The sequence below is a fragment of the Borostomias antarcticus genome (assembly GCF_949987555.1).
Source record: "Borostomias antarcticus genome assembly, chromosome: 17".
In the NCBI taxonomy this organism is placed as follows: Eukaryota; Metazoa; Chordata; class Actinopteri; order Stomiiformes; family Stomiidae; genus Borostomias; species Borostomias antarcticus.
Window position 1 is genome coordinate 7,650,697 of NC_140250.1, and position 14,639 is coordinate 7,665,335.

Consider the following 14,639-nt stretch of genomic DNA (forward strand, 5'->3'; position numbering starts at 1 on the left):
CCTCAACCAGTGAGATCAATTTGAGGAGAGCCAAAATGTTTGCATGTTCCATGTTTTATCATAGGTTTGTCATGGAGTGTGGGACTTGCACTGTCCTGGTCTTGACTTACTCCCGGCCTGCCTTGGTCCTGGTCTTGACTCGGTCTCAAACCCCTCAAGTCTTGGTCTTGTCTTGGTCTTGACACACTCTGGTCTTGGTCATGACTTGGTCTCGGTTTAGGTGGTCTTGACTACAACACGAGTCACCATTATGCCTCACTGCCGGCACCAAAGCACCTTTGTACTGTAATTACAAGGAGCTGTCAGAGTGAGTGATAAACTGCTTGTCACATTCGAGAGCTCGTCTTACACCCATGCTGGTCTTAAAGCCCCGTTCCAATTCTCTTTTTTTTTCTAACACCGTCAAGGGCAAGAAGGTCTTCCTCTGCAGCCCTCAACCGAGACGAGAACCTCAATCTTTTATTTAAACACTTCCCTGCTGTTGGCGCAAATGCTATTAAAGCACTAGAGAGATTAAGGATAATGGTGTTTTCCACCACACTCCTGTACCGGTCATTAAGACTGACTTGGCCTGGAGAATTATCCCCCTGAGAGTGGTGACTAGAACAGCACTGAAGACCTCGCTCGCGTCAGGAAGTTCAACACGGGTTCGGGGGGCCTTGGCTCTGCAAAGTGATCCGCTCGGCTGTGTGTGAAGTGAGTTAGAGAGATGATAAGGTATCAGATTGCAGCCTGTGCTGAGGTCACAGGTTCCATATCATATTCGGCCCCCTCGTTAAAACCTGATGACCCACTGCTGGTACTGCGAGAGATGAATGAATAATGTAGCACAGTGATTGGATGCTAGCCAGCAGGCATACCAGTCTGACATCTCGACAGAGGTTTTGCTTTCAGTTAGTGGATATCAGTATCGGAAAAGTGTGATAATTAGGCTATAGTGGACCAGTATTTTGTCCAATGGGATGCGACGACTGTCAGAGGTAGCATTTTCATCATTTTTTGTTGTGATCACGGTTTGATTTCCTTTGGATTTTGAAGTAGTGGTGAAAGATAAACACTGCACGGTGGTGCCGTTGTCCTGATGGAGCCCCTGATGAAGCAGGCTGGTGACCCCTGCGTGCACCCCCACACTAACAACCCCCTCCCAGCATGCACTGCGGCTAGCTACCAGTAACACTGTGACACTCCCGCTGTATCTCCTAGGTTACGCACTCCCTCAGAACGGCCACAAGCACGGCGTCAGAGCTCGCCTCAGGAGGCTCTTTCACTGTTCTGCTGCAAAAAAGAAGTCTGCCAGTGACCAAAGCAAGTGTCTCTCTCTCTCTCTCTCCCTATTCCTCTCTCTCTCTCTCCCTATTCCTCTCTCGCTCGCTAGCTCGCTCTCCCTCTCTCTCTTTCACAACATCTTCTCTCAGATCTCTTCAATCTTGTCTTGCGTACACCTCATTTTTCTCTGTCTAACTCACTTTTGTCCGACAAGACTACGGGACTAACTCTCTGTGTTGCTCTCTCTCTCTCTCTCTCTCTCTCTGTACTCTCTGTGCTGCATGTGGTGTTTGCTTTGATGACGGGGTAGGATTCAAAGCTCTGCACTTTTACTGTATGGGACCTTTGAGCTGATATATTTTTAATGAGTGTACTACTGTATATGAACCTGTTGGTACTGCTTCCATTCTTGGCCAGGTCTCTCTTGAAAAAGAGATTTTAGTCTCAATATCATGTTATACTGTGCAATATCTGAACCGCAATATGAAGCCATCAAGCCAAAGTGTCAACTCCTCAGAAAAGAAACCAAAAAAACTCAAGTTTCTCTGTGCTGACCATTACAGCAATGACAAACGATTCAGATGCAAGTCAGTTGAACCTTGCTGAGTCCGAGTGACCTACCCATCCGTCATTCCCCATAACACAACAGCTGACGCCGTTCCCAAGGGGACCCATTGGCTGTCGCGCGTCTGCTCCGTGTGAAGTCTAGCTCCAGCCACAACCCTCAGTGGGACACACTCTATAAGACACCTCTCTCTGTGTGATTGATTGACCTGCTTTTCACTGAGGGTTGGGCGATGTTCAGGGTGAGGCTCAATGTGAGCATGCTAGGGCTAGAATCAGAAGCTGATCTTCGAGGGAAACATTGGCAACAAGTGAGCAACCAAATGCATAAGACTTAACCCTCATGGGCACACTCACGCATATACATTGTACACACACACACACTGACCCTATGTCAGCAAGTTAATCCAGGGTAGAAATTGATCTTTTTGCCGAGGGCCACCAAAAGCTTCTCCAGGCTAATGAGGTGTGTCTAGATGCTGTCATTCTTCAGGTGTGTATACTGTACCAGCAAGTGTGTGTGTGCGTGCGTGTGGTGTGTGTGCGCGTGCACGGCAAAGCGGTGACGGTGGCCGCCCATTAGAGCGTTTCCCAGGGTTCGACTACCCACATCGCCAGACTACCCACATCGCCAGACTTCTCAGGTCTCCCCTGCCACACAGGCTGTGATCCCGGGGCTAATTACGCCTGTCTCTCTCTCTCTCTCTCTCTCCTCACCCACAGTATATATGCTAAGGGGATCCTCATGGTGGCGTTTCAGATTGTCAACCATTTTGTGACGTAGCGTTTTCTTATGAAGAGATCAGGGGACCATTTTTAAAAGTCAACAGGGCTCTTTGTCTGGTTCGCTGTGGAAGAAGAAGATGACTTGATTGGTTTGCTCTGGAAATGCGTGTTTGAACATGTACTGCACTGTACTATCACACTAGGCCAATAGGTCATACTGAAAGTGGTCTCTGTGTTTCAATGTCTTCCACTCAGCGGAGGGTCCAGTAGGGGGTACTTGGTCAGGCTGGAGTGTGTTCAGAGAGCGTGCGCCCGCGGACTCACGTGTTTCCTCCTCCTCCTCCTTTGCAGACAGCGTGGAGGATGAGCTGGAGCTGTCGGCCGTGCGCCATCGCCCTGAAGGCCTGGAGCAGCTGGAGGCCCAGACCCGCTTCAACCGCAAAGAGCTGCAGATCCTCTACCGCGGCTTCAAGAACGTACGTACTCACACACACACACGCATGCACACACACACAACATGCTTTTTCCTCCAGCTTTAAAGGGATTTAGATTTGAATTTTGTGTCATTTGTCTTCCTTTACTAAGATAGGTTTGTGTTTATATTTTTTCTACTTGGCATCCTTGTTTATGTTGGAGCAAGATTGCCAAGAAAGGCTGACTTTACTTTAAAGACTACCTAATGGTTTGTGGGGTCTCCTCCATATTGTTAATACCTTTCCTTTATAATGCTAAGATTCTGACAATTTAGCTGATTTAACTGATATACAGTTAAAATGAGATGTAAGTAGATCTTTTGAGTCATTTCAACCACAATCAGGTCAGAGTTTGTTCTAGAATATAGCTGATGAGCAATCCAGGTCAGTGAGAGAGTTCTGGCACGGCCCACATTGCAGAGAACGGTACGAGCTGTAATGAAATGGCCCAGAATTAACTTGACCCAAATTGGGAGGTGAAAGGGGAGCTCGGCACTCTGACACCTCGATCCGCAGTGGTCCTCTATGGGTCCTCTATGGACCTTCCTCCGCCCAGAGGCCCTCGCTGCCCAGAAGCCCTCTCCCAACCTGAGGCGAAGCGGAGGCCATACCTCATTTTGCTCTGTGTCTCAGGAGGCTGGTTTTATTGGGAGGGAAGTGCTGTGATGACGAGGGGTTTAATTGGCCCTGTCTAGTCTGCCTGGTACTCATGTCCCACCCATTCCAAGAAAGGGCACTTAGAGCAGCTTTCAGCCACTTTCAACGCTTTCTCTCAAGAGCTTTTTCTTTTTGATCCCCATCAGCTGTCAAAAGAGACCGCTAGCCTTGAGACGGGTCTAAAGTTTTGCGTGCCCAGGGAAAGTTGCTCCTCTCAGAAGAGGTTCAAGTCATTGTTCACGGTACGCCAGTTTCCGCAGTCGGGCAGCTCTCATAAGTCAGGTCTGTGTGAAATATCAGGCGTGAAATTACAGCCCTTACAGAATAGTGTTCATCCATGGACCTTCTCCTCAGAACCACCGAGGTTTGAAGAGCTGATCTATGTACTGGACAATTTAGCCCCGTTTCTTTGGTGACACGGCGCCGGGTAGAGACTCAAGGTGAGCGGTAGCGGGATGAGGTCGTCTCATTTTTAACGGCTGTCTTAACGAGTCAGCTATTTTATGACCCGGAGCTGTAGGAGGCACTGTTCTGTCTGAGATCGGCGGTGCCCGTACAGGGGAAGGGCCTAATTCATCCAGAGGGTAATTGGGCGCATTAAGGTCAAGATCTCGACCACCGTCGGTTCCATCAGCAGCGATGCCGCCCTTCAAACTTTTTTGGATGGTAAGCTTATTCCCCACCATGTTTTGTTTTTGTGCTGTTTTTACATCGCCATGATGACCCGTGGGAGGAGAGGGAATTTCATGCCTGGCTGGTGTTTCACAAAATTACAATTCTGATTCTGTTCTCATGCTTGGCATGAATTTATCAGCTTCATCAAATGAATACAGAGGTAGCAGTCCCATGTCATATTCCTTCCAATGAAGTCGGCATAAACGTAAACAGATGGAAATATATGCTTTGATCCAAGTTCAGTCATAAGCTTTCACTCTATGCATTATTGATCAACACCAGGGAACATTCTTCTCTGCTTCATGAGTTTTCTCTCCTGTCCCGAACTCACAAGAGTTCTGTTTTTATATCCTCAGTGATTTATGTTGGCCTCTAAGAGGGAAATGAGCCGTGGCTTGGCCTTGGATCAGGGTGGAAGTGCCAGGGTGGAAGTGCCATACTTCTCTGCTCAGTACAAAATGCTTCTCGATAATCGATTTCAGGCAAATCCAAGGGTGGGATGTGGCTTTGGTTGGTTTTCTCTCACAAGTGTTGATGGGACCGATCCATACACAGGGTGTTTGGGCTGTGTTTTTTTGCAGGCTGCTCTCAACTGTAAAATTATTTTAATACAGTGCAATCTGTATTAGTTCCACATGAGAACGTACCAGGGTTGTAGCCATGGAGTCAACATTGGGGGGGACCACATCCTAACTATGGGGGGTGGACCTCAGAAAATCTTTAACATTGTTAATTTAAATGCATCAATTTGGCGCAATTGGGGCATGAGCCCTTAAAAATTGTCAGTTCTGAAAAAGAAAAATCTGGGGGGGAAATGTGCCAGTGGAAGCTGAAATGACTGCAGTTGCTAAAAAGAGCCAGCTGACTATCATCTAATAGAGATCCCTCAGAGATGGCAATCATGCAGTCTGAACGAGGCTGAGCAGGGCATATATGTAAAAAACATACAGGAAAACTACACGAGCCTAGGCTACTGATATTTTTTTACCACATCAACAAAGGCCAATAATTTGACAGCGAGCGAATAAAGGGCAATATTTAGGCTGAAACAAGCAAGCTTTTAGGTAGGCTACACACTAAATAAACTACAGAGGCATTATATGACAACAATGGCCAAACACCACGAAGAGGAATGACAGAACGATAAAATACACCCCCTTATGGCACAGTAATCAATAGCCTACTCACCTACTTCACTAATCAGTGTTTAGGCTACTACTAGGCTACTAGTCCTATTAGCCCACCGCTCCAGGAAGCAAAGGTCACGCTCTTTAAATCTAGGCAAAGCAAAACGCACAGCCATAACAACTGGTAATTAATCACAAAAGACCTACCTTATATCGTAACCCAAACACGTTTAATCCACTTCATTTTGGAATCAACTTTCAACAAATACTCAAGATCTCCGTTTTCCATGTTCATTGATGCTGCCAGTAGCTAGATAGCTAAAGTGGGTATGATTGGGTTGATTTTCATTTGGTTTTGATTTCCGTAAACCAGAATCCTTTTACCTGGCCTACAATGTTTAGTGAATGACGAGTTAGTAAGACGGACCGTAACGTGGACTGTATTTTCATGAGGACTGTAGGGGGAGACTGAGCACTACCAAAACGCTAAACACGGATGGGAATGAAGCGATATGGCAGAATACAAGACGCATTTAAGTCAAAGACAGTGTGAAAGTCGATTTCGGTGCCTTCTTTCACTGAAAGAAAGCTAAAATCAAGTTTTATTTGTATTTGTATGGGTAAGCCAGGCTTACCCTGCCTTATAGGAGCAATCACCACTGTTGATATACTACATTTTGCAGCTATGGTGGGACAAATGCATCCATGGCGGGCCGCCATGGATGAATTAACGTATGGGAAACACTGGGACCGCCAAACAGCTATTCACGTTAATTCGCCGCTACTGTGTCCATTCAGTGAGTGGGGCCCCGTGATAAGAACTGGGGGACAGATAGTTTGTAGCCAACTAGCTAGCTAGGTCTAACCGGCAACTCATAGCTACTATGGCTTCTAAAATAATAATTAAGAAAACAAGAATTACAAACCACTTATAGAAATAATATATACATATAATGAGTCTAGATGTAATACAAGCTTACTAACCTGTAAACATGAAAATAAATGAGTGGACAGTTCACTCAGGCGCAACTGTTTTCAGTCTCAAACGTCAAGCGTCCTGTGGTACAACAATGGCAACGGAGCCTCTGCTGCCCCCTAGTGTCCTGTAGGCTAGTTGTAACTACATAGTAATAAAACAGCATTACAAAGCATGAAGAATAAATAGCCTACTCTAAATATTTTTGTTATGTTTAGTTATAATTATGATGATGCATGATTTTGGATGGTTGTATGTGATTGTTTAAGGTGAAATAGCAATGAAAAAAATGTTTTTAGTTGTTTTTTTTGTGTTTAACTATCAGTTATATATTGGGGGGACATTTTGGGAATATCTGAACATTGGGGGTGAGTTGTCCTCCTCAATGTATATGGTGACTACGGCCCTGGAATGTTTAGGCTTGGCTGGGACGTTAACTACAGTATATGGCGTGTACCTGTGGCGTTCATTCTGCTTAGATTTGTGAGGGTGACTTATCCATGGCTCAGGGAAGGGTTGAGATCTCGGTTTGGAATCCTTACAATCCCTAACCCTCCACTAAAGAAAGTCAAATTTGCGCCGACAGCTTTAATCTCCTACCAATTATCCCTTGGGTTTTAAAGATAGCACACCACACACACTCAGTCACAAACATAACACACACAGTCACAAACAAGACTTTGACACATTTTGTGATTCGGAGACAATGATGGTGAAACACAGATGCTTTTTATTTTCCTTTGCATCTCCTAAAAGTGTAATTACTCAAAGCTGCTTTTAATTATTGATGCTGCTTTGCGACTCTCGAACAAGATGTGAGGTGGATGCTGACAGGAATATGAAATATTATTTTAAGTAACTTAACTGCAGCTGTGCAGAAGAACAACTCAAAATAATATAGTCCTAATAAAACTTGGAGACATACAGTAAGGCAACCTTGATGTGATTACTGCAGGTACAGTACAAAAGGCAAAGCAATTACATATAAAAGTTCACTTGAAGAAAGTCTGCATATCAAATCTATCTACTGTACCTAGCTTCTCTGCAAGTGAAGTAGACAGTGTGTACTTTTCATTTCAGTTTTTCAACCGCTTTATCAACAAAACAATTACATGTGTATGTAACCGAGTGAAATTGAGTCCTTCTGAGTCCAGAGTAGGTGGCAAGTTGTTGGTTAAACTCACTCCCAGTATGAATACCGTCCACCCACGTTGATGAAGAGCTAGCTTTTCATCTGTGTAGCTGGTTAAAACAGGTTTGACTCCCACCCAGGGCATGCAGAAATGTATGGGTTACATAAAGATGATGACTTGCACGGTATCTGTGACTGCAATTCTTATGGCCGAATAGTAATAAATAAAACTAAATGACTGCACTGTAGAATAACACATCCATTTTGTTTGCCACATTCATTTGCACAATGATCGTGCGGTAACACCTTCAAGATTTCACTCACAGATGCTTCACCACAAGTAAAACAATCCCAATCTGACGTCTAATGTCCTAATGTTCTAACGTCCTAACATTCTAACGTTAACCCAGGCACATCCAATTCCCCACCCCTTTCCACGACAGCCATAAAATACAATAAAAAAACAATATGGGTCCCAAGATACTTCCTTGCAGAGCGATAAACATCTCTTCCTTCCCTGCAGACTCTGCTCTTACCATGAATCTCCATAATTATGGAGCAATACTGGCTTCTGAGCCATCTGGAGAGAGCTTAGAGGGTAAAACTTTTCAGGTACAAACTTTTTATGCACAAACTTGATGGCGCTCAAACGGTGCTGGCCTATGAGTTACAGTACTGTCTGCATGCACACACATGTACAGTACACCAACAAACCTGCACACAGAGGCAGACAATTTTGATTTGAGGAGAGCCTAATAGCAGCGTTGGAGCGTTTGCTACTGTACCGTTCATAGATCTAAACACACGTCCATTTGCCTCAGAGTTTGTGATGGAAATATGATTTCGCATTTCGACAAGCTGAGGCCATCTCGCTTCTTAAAACGAGCACAGGTCCCACCTTACAGCTGTGTTTATGTATCTGGCAGTGACTCTCAAACGCAGAGCAACAGCTGCCTGATCCACCCCAAAGCCCTTGTTGTTTTGTATGGTGCACTTGGGCACTGCAATCTGTTTTCCATCAACATTTATCCATGTGGTTGAGCTCGCAATGATCTGCGGTTCCAACAGCAGAGAAGGCACACCGCTGGCGATAATCCAGACATGTTGATTATGTTCAGGAAAGAGTGTGGCGAAACATCGATACCTATTTCTGCTTCATTAACCAGTCCTCACTGAGATGCTTCAGCTCCAGGGTGGTAGATGAGATATACTGTGTGTGTTATTACTACAACAGAACATATAAATAATGAAAGTGGAGTTTTGATCGAGATTCGCCTTCATAGAGAAGAAGTCAGCTTCGTAATAGCTCCAAAAGATATGCCTCATCGGCCAAGCAATCATTCCCTCATCACACAGTTAAAGAACAGAACTGAGTCACTGTAGAAACGACCCTGGCCAGACCTAGTTTTCTCTTGAAAAGGACTGCCTTAAAAAGAAGTCTATTTCTACCTTTTCTTTGATATAGGCTACAGTATAATGGGTGGTGCAATTCACTTGTCTCTGTGCCCAGTCAGGCTTGGCACATTAACAACCAACCTCTTGTGTCTGATATGCAAAAAAGACCACGTTCTCTTTTCTGCTAAAACGTACTCTCCCAGAACCTGTTCTAACAGGTTTCAGAATGCATCAGAGTTCTCTTTGGCTTTACAGTTCCATTGTTTTCTTCTGTCTTACTCACCTGATTGGACGCGGGGCGTAGTAAAGTGTGTCAAACCCAACATTCTGTAGTCTTGTTGGTTGTCAAACAGAAGCAGTAGGAATGTCTGGAACAGAAACTCTTCACCTGGAGTACATTGGCTGTGTCGCTCAACCTTGCTCCCCCGACTATCTGGGTCTGATGGTATGTTGTTCAGGTCCATGACTAACGCATCTGTTGACTGATCAAAACTAGGGTGATTAGTTAGATAATCAGTTGCAGTAGAGCTTAGCCAGGGTGAGGGATAACTTATCATAAACTTTTGAATCAATAACTTAATATTGTATTACAGTATGGCTTGCATCTGGCTTTCATCCTTTGCCCCAGTTAATCCAACCAACATTATGAGTATATATTCCCTAAAACAACCTAACCTTGGCTTTGGGTCGATTCCCCATTCCAAAAAAGACAGGAAAATAATTCCTTGTGCCTCTCTGTTCAGACAGTAGCATGTGTGAACCATTTAAGCCCAGAGAGAAAAACACACTCCCCAAATTGAAAAGGATGAATTACTGAATTGTGTCCTCAGCAAGGTCATATAATTTAATGTAATGTATTGCTTTATAAATGTTCTTAGCCAGTAGACAAACATACTCCTGGAGCTTGCTCGATCGCCTTGTTGAGAGGGGTCAGGGAAGAATTTTTACAGCTCACTTATCTGGCCCCCGGGTGATTACTGTTTTTTTGCTTCCCTCTGGAATATGTAGAGAGTGGGTCGTATACCCACCTCCCTTGTTCTCTGTAAAGCGCATTGTGTTGCCTCTGGGTATGAAATGCGCTATACAAATAAAGCTTTGATTGATTGATTGATCTGCCCTGCGTCTCAACACGCTGCATTGTCACGATCTACCTCTCTACTGTGCTTTAGGTGTTTCTTTGGAAGGACACTATGTGCCTTTTCAAAAGTATTACGTAATTAAGCAATTGACCACTTGAGGCAATGGGTTACAGGGGATTTTACCACAGCTATGGGGCGTTGTTAGGCCCGACGCGATAGCGGCAGTTTTCTACAACGGTTACTACATATATATATTCACAACACACAGTAGTAACATTCAATCATTTATTTACGATCATTCTTATCATTTTAGTATTTACAAAATCATCCGCGATAGGCTATAGTTCTGAATTAAATGGTTGCCAGGCAACAAAGGCTATCTCGCCTATTTGGGTTGGCCTTGTTCACATAAGCCATAAGGCATAATTCTTGTGGTTCACGTTTATTTGAATATTTCCAGCTATGGTGCAGTTATTAAAACAGTTCTCCAGAGCACTCGTTTTTGCTGGTAGGGGTGTGGGAGTGTTTGAGTCGGACTGAGTGCGTTTTTGTTATAGGATACGAAAAAGGCGAGGTTGCTGCGAGTGGTTGCTACGCAAACCATAGCCTACCGCTTGATTTTATCATTGGCCTCGTCAATGAGATTGACGGCGCATTAATACTATTTGTTATGCGGTCGCAGCCGTGGGTTACAGAGTATTTTACCACGGCTGCTAGCCAATCAGAATCAAGTATCCAAACTCTCCGTTGTATAAGAAGTATTAATGTAGATGCCTCCTCCACTGTTTGGGGCCAGATGACCCGATTGGTGGCTCTGAATAGGCCTGGGATGAGTGATGTCACAGCCTGGCTGGCATTTCCATTAGATGTCTTGTCCACAAGGGAAATTTATTTTGCTTCAGTGAGACAAACATATCACAGTACATCACAATAAAAATCACAATAAAAAGGCAAGAGGTAGGGTCTCTAAAAAGAATCAAGTGCTCATAGAAGCCTTATGTTGTAGCTGATTGAACTGGGCTATATCAATTTGTCTTTTCAAAAAGGATATATACAAAGGATCTCTCCTAACCAGCGCCTAGCGCCACAGTACTCGTGGGAGGTTGGGCTGAGCTGGAGTCACACTGAGAATTCCATCTCTGAAGGAATCTGGTTACCGCTAGCCCTTAGGAGCCCCTTTTTAACAAGCAGCTTTTAGTGAATCACCCCGAATCCCCTTCCTCTCTTCACAGGAGTGCCCCAGCGGTGTGGTGAATGAAGACACCTTTAAAGACATCTACGCCCAGTTCTTCCCTCAAGGAGGTGAGTTTAGCCTGTGGCTGAGATGGAATGTGAAAGGACTGGGAACCGTACAAGTCTTTCGTTCTTCTGGGTGGTTGAATTTTGAACAGAAATGATTTGAACTTTTTACAGTAAAAAGGGAGGGGATTTGGGTGACTTGGGATCTTTCGATGGTGCGCTTTCGGGTCGATCTGAGTTACCATGACTATACAATACTGCTTCTCCATAGTTCTTTCAGGTTTTAATGCAAACAGATATGAAATCCGAAAGTCCTCTCACCCAAGGAATACCCTCTTCATAATGCTTACATCCGTCTAGAGCTCTGGAAGAATGTTTCTCCCCAGTCAGTTTGCTTTTCTTGAAGTACGAGACCCCCAAATCTTTTTTGGGGCTAAATGTTGGGTTTGTGTGAGCATCGAGAACATGTTTGTGAACTAGTTTGTGCTTCATGAACATGCCGTCGTGTGTGTGCATTCCTTCCACTTCATCCCCCTTTGTAATTCCTCGTTTCTACAGTAAGTCTCTCTCACTCACTCTCTCTCTCTCTCTGTCACACACACACACACACACACACACACACACACACACACACACACACACACACACACACACACACACTTCAACGTATGCAGCCTGAAGGTGTGCTACCCCGGCTCCTGCTCGTCAGTGTGGATTAGCGCCCTGGTGTACCTGAGAGCAGTGAATAAACCTGGTGGTGCTGCTTTGTCATGTCCGCCCAGAGAGAGTGAAAGGCAGCGATAGCACACTGTGCTAACTGCCTCGTGAAAAAACGATGATAAAACCCCCAAAACACAGCTCCTACAGTACCTGCTCTTATCTCCATCAGACACGTCCGCGGGACTTTGATTTCAGGCGCCAGGGCTCTCATTTAAGACGCGGACATTCGAGACAGCTTTTGGGCTCTCAGCCACTAGCGGCTGGCGTTTGCCGTGTTTTGTCTGTGTAAATTGAGGCTGTTGACGCCGGAGTGATTGACTGACTGCGCCGCGTGGCTCCCATCTTTGTTTGCAGACGCATCGACGTACGCCCATTTCCTGTTCACCGCGTTCGACACAGACCACAACGGATCTGTGAGCTTCGAGGTGAGTGATGGCGTCGGAGTGACACGCTCTCTGAACACTTTATTTATTTATTTTTCCAAAGCGGCTGTCTTCGAGGGAGTGAACGGCCACAGATCTTCACTAGACGCTCTAGAATTGTGGATTATCAATCACCCATTTGCTGCAGAAGTCAGCCAAACAGAGCCAGAGCCGAACATGCTTCCTGCTTGGCTCTCAACCCGCCCTGCCCCTCCCCACACACAAACAAACACACACACACACACACACACACACCTCCTAACAAGGCATTGTGTTTGTCGGGGGTATGCGTTAGTTGTACAGTATACAGCCCTAGCTGGTGTTAGTATTGTGGGGGGGGGGGGGAGATAGAGGACAATCGGGGAAACTCGGGTCGTCTGAATCAGGTCTAATATTCAGTCTTCCGATCCTGGCCGATAAACCCCTCTGGAACATCTTCTCAATCTCCTAAGAAGGTCAACACTGCATGCTGAAGCCTTTTAAAGGAGAAAAAAACATTTTTAAGAAAGTATTATAAGTTATATCTTTCTATACCCAGAAGACATAGCCTAAGATAACCCTGACAAGTTGGCTGATTGAAGATGAACCGTACGGCACAGGAGTGATTACCATTCATGCAGAGTATGATTTTGCTTAATAACGGGGGGATATTGCCCATAGCTCCAAAGTAAACATGTTTGTTTGTCTGTGTAGTGAGGACGGTTAGGACCAAGGGTTCTGTGTACCCTTGAATCAAGGGCCTTGATGTGTAGTATCACACGCACACACACACAGAGAATAGCCACACAGGGTCTACAAAGTCAAGAAATACTCTGTATTATTAAACACGACGGTGCATCCTGTCACCCTTAGACACACACATCTTTGACAGGGTTTCCAGAGAGCGCTGCTTCACACCACTGGATCTGCCCTAAAAAGTTATATTTATGGATTGGAATTTTTAGAGGGAAGGTTTATGGCTTATGTAAATTTGGTGGTCGTTTCAGGACTTTGTGATGGGCCTGTCCATTCTCCTGCGAGGCACGGTCCAGGAGAAACTCAACTGGGCCTTCAACCTGTATGACATCAACAAGGATGGATACATCACTAAAGAGGTACAACGATGACAGACACCACCTTACGTTTTTTGTAAATTAATTATGGATAGACTATGGATAGATGCGTGTACAGTATGTATCTGATTTACTGTTTCACTGAGAGATACTGAAGGAACGCACCCCTATGACTTTGTATACTAGTGTCATTAATATGGTGCAAGTTGCAGTAAAGATGGAAAACATCCCTTCTAAATCTGCTTCTGGTGTCTTCAATCATTGGTCATATACTGTCACATGGTCTTACTTTCTGGAACTCTACCACATGAGCTAAGATCTGCTGTGTCTTCTTTTAAAAGCAGACTCAAAATATTTTTTCACAAGCTTTTAGCTTCTAAGTTTGTTTTATATTTGTATTTTTTATCTTTATTGTGATTTATTTTTATATTATGTTTTATCTTATTTTACATACTTTCATATTTTTAATACCTGATAATTTTATATATTTCTATTTTATATGTTTTTGTCCTGTATGTCTTTTTATTCTTGAAGCACATTGAGTCGTATGAAATGTGCTTTACCAAATAAACTTGACTTGAAGATACCTGAGACCCCGTGCCCCCCCCCCCCCCCCCACCCCCACCTCTCCAACCTCTGCCCCACCCCCAGGAGATGCTGGACATCATGAAGGCTATCTACGACATGATGGGCAAGTGCACGTACCCCATGCTCAAAGAGGACACCCCACGGCAACATGTGGAGATATTTTTCCAGGTTTGTCTTCTTATTAACCAGCGTCGTTAAGCCCGGTAGACATTTTCTGCTGACACGTTTTCCCCTCTCTCTCTCTTTTTTGTGTGTGTTGTCATCTTCAAACCACCTCCACGGTCGGCCCGACAGAAGATGGATAAAAACAAGGATGGAGTGGTAACCATAGACGAGTTTATAGACTGCTGCCAAAACGTGAGTACTGTATTTGCAGTCACGAGTGTGACTGCGTGTCACTAATTTCATCCATGTTTAGGTGCGTCTCCTCTGTCCAGGTCTTTTACGGATGTAAGTACTTGTTTTATTTCCTTCTGCGCAGGATGAAAACATCATGAAATCCATGCAGCTCTTTGAGAACGTCATTTAACTCGCGGCTGACCAGGAGA

The 14,639-nt window shown here is 44.6% G+C and overlaps 1 protein-coding gene across 4 annotated transcripts in view; it reads left to right on the forward strand.

The window, feature by feature from the left end:
- Positions 1-14,620, forward strand: part of kcnip4a (potassium voltage-gated channel interacting protein 4a) — a gene marked incomplete at both ends in the record, with an annotated part of 226,658 nt that extends 212,038 nt beyond the window's left edge. For 3 of the 4 annotated variants that reach the window (XM_084451721.1, XM_084451723.1, XM_084451722.1), the window contains 7 exons: positions 2,908-3,032; positions 11,303-11,372; positions 12,384-12,454; positions 13,438-13,545; positions 14,155-14,259; positions 14,386-14,448; positions 14,573-14,620. In XM_084451721.1, the coding sequence (XP_084307847.1) occupies positions 2,908-3,032; positions 11,303-11,372; positions 12,384-12,454; positions 13,438-13,545; positions 14,155-14,259; positions 14,386-14,448; positions 14,573-14,620 (590 nt within the window). Of the gene's footprint in view, positions 1-1,203; positions 1,310-2,907; positions 3,033-11,302; positions 11,373-12,383; positions 12,455-13,437; positions 13,546-14,154; positions 14,260-14,385; positions 14,449-14,572 lie in introns of all 4 variants that reach the window. The other variant, XM_084451720.1, reaches the window with a different exon arrangement.
- Positions 14,621-14,639: the final 19 nt, after the last annotated feature.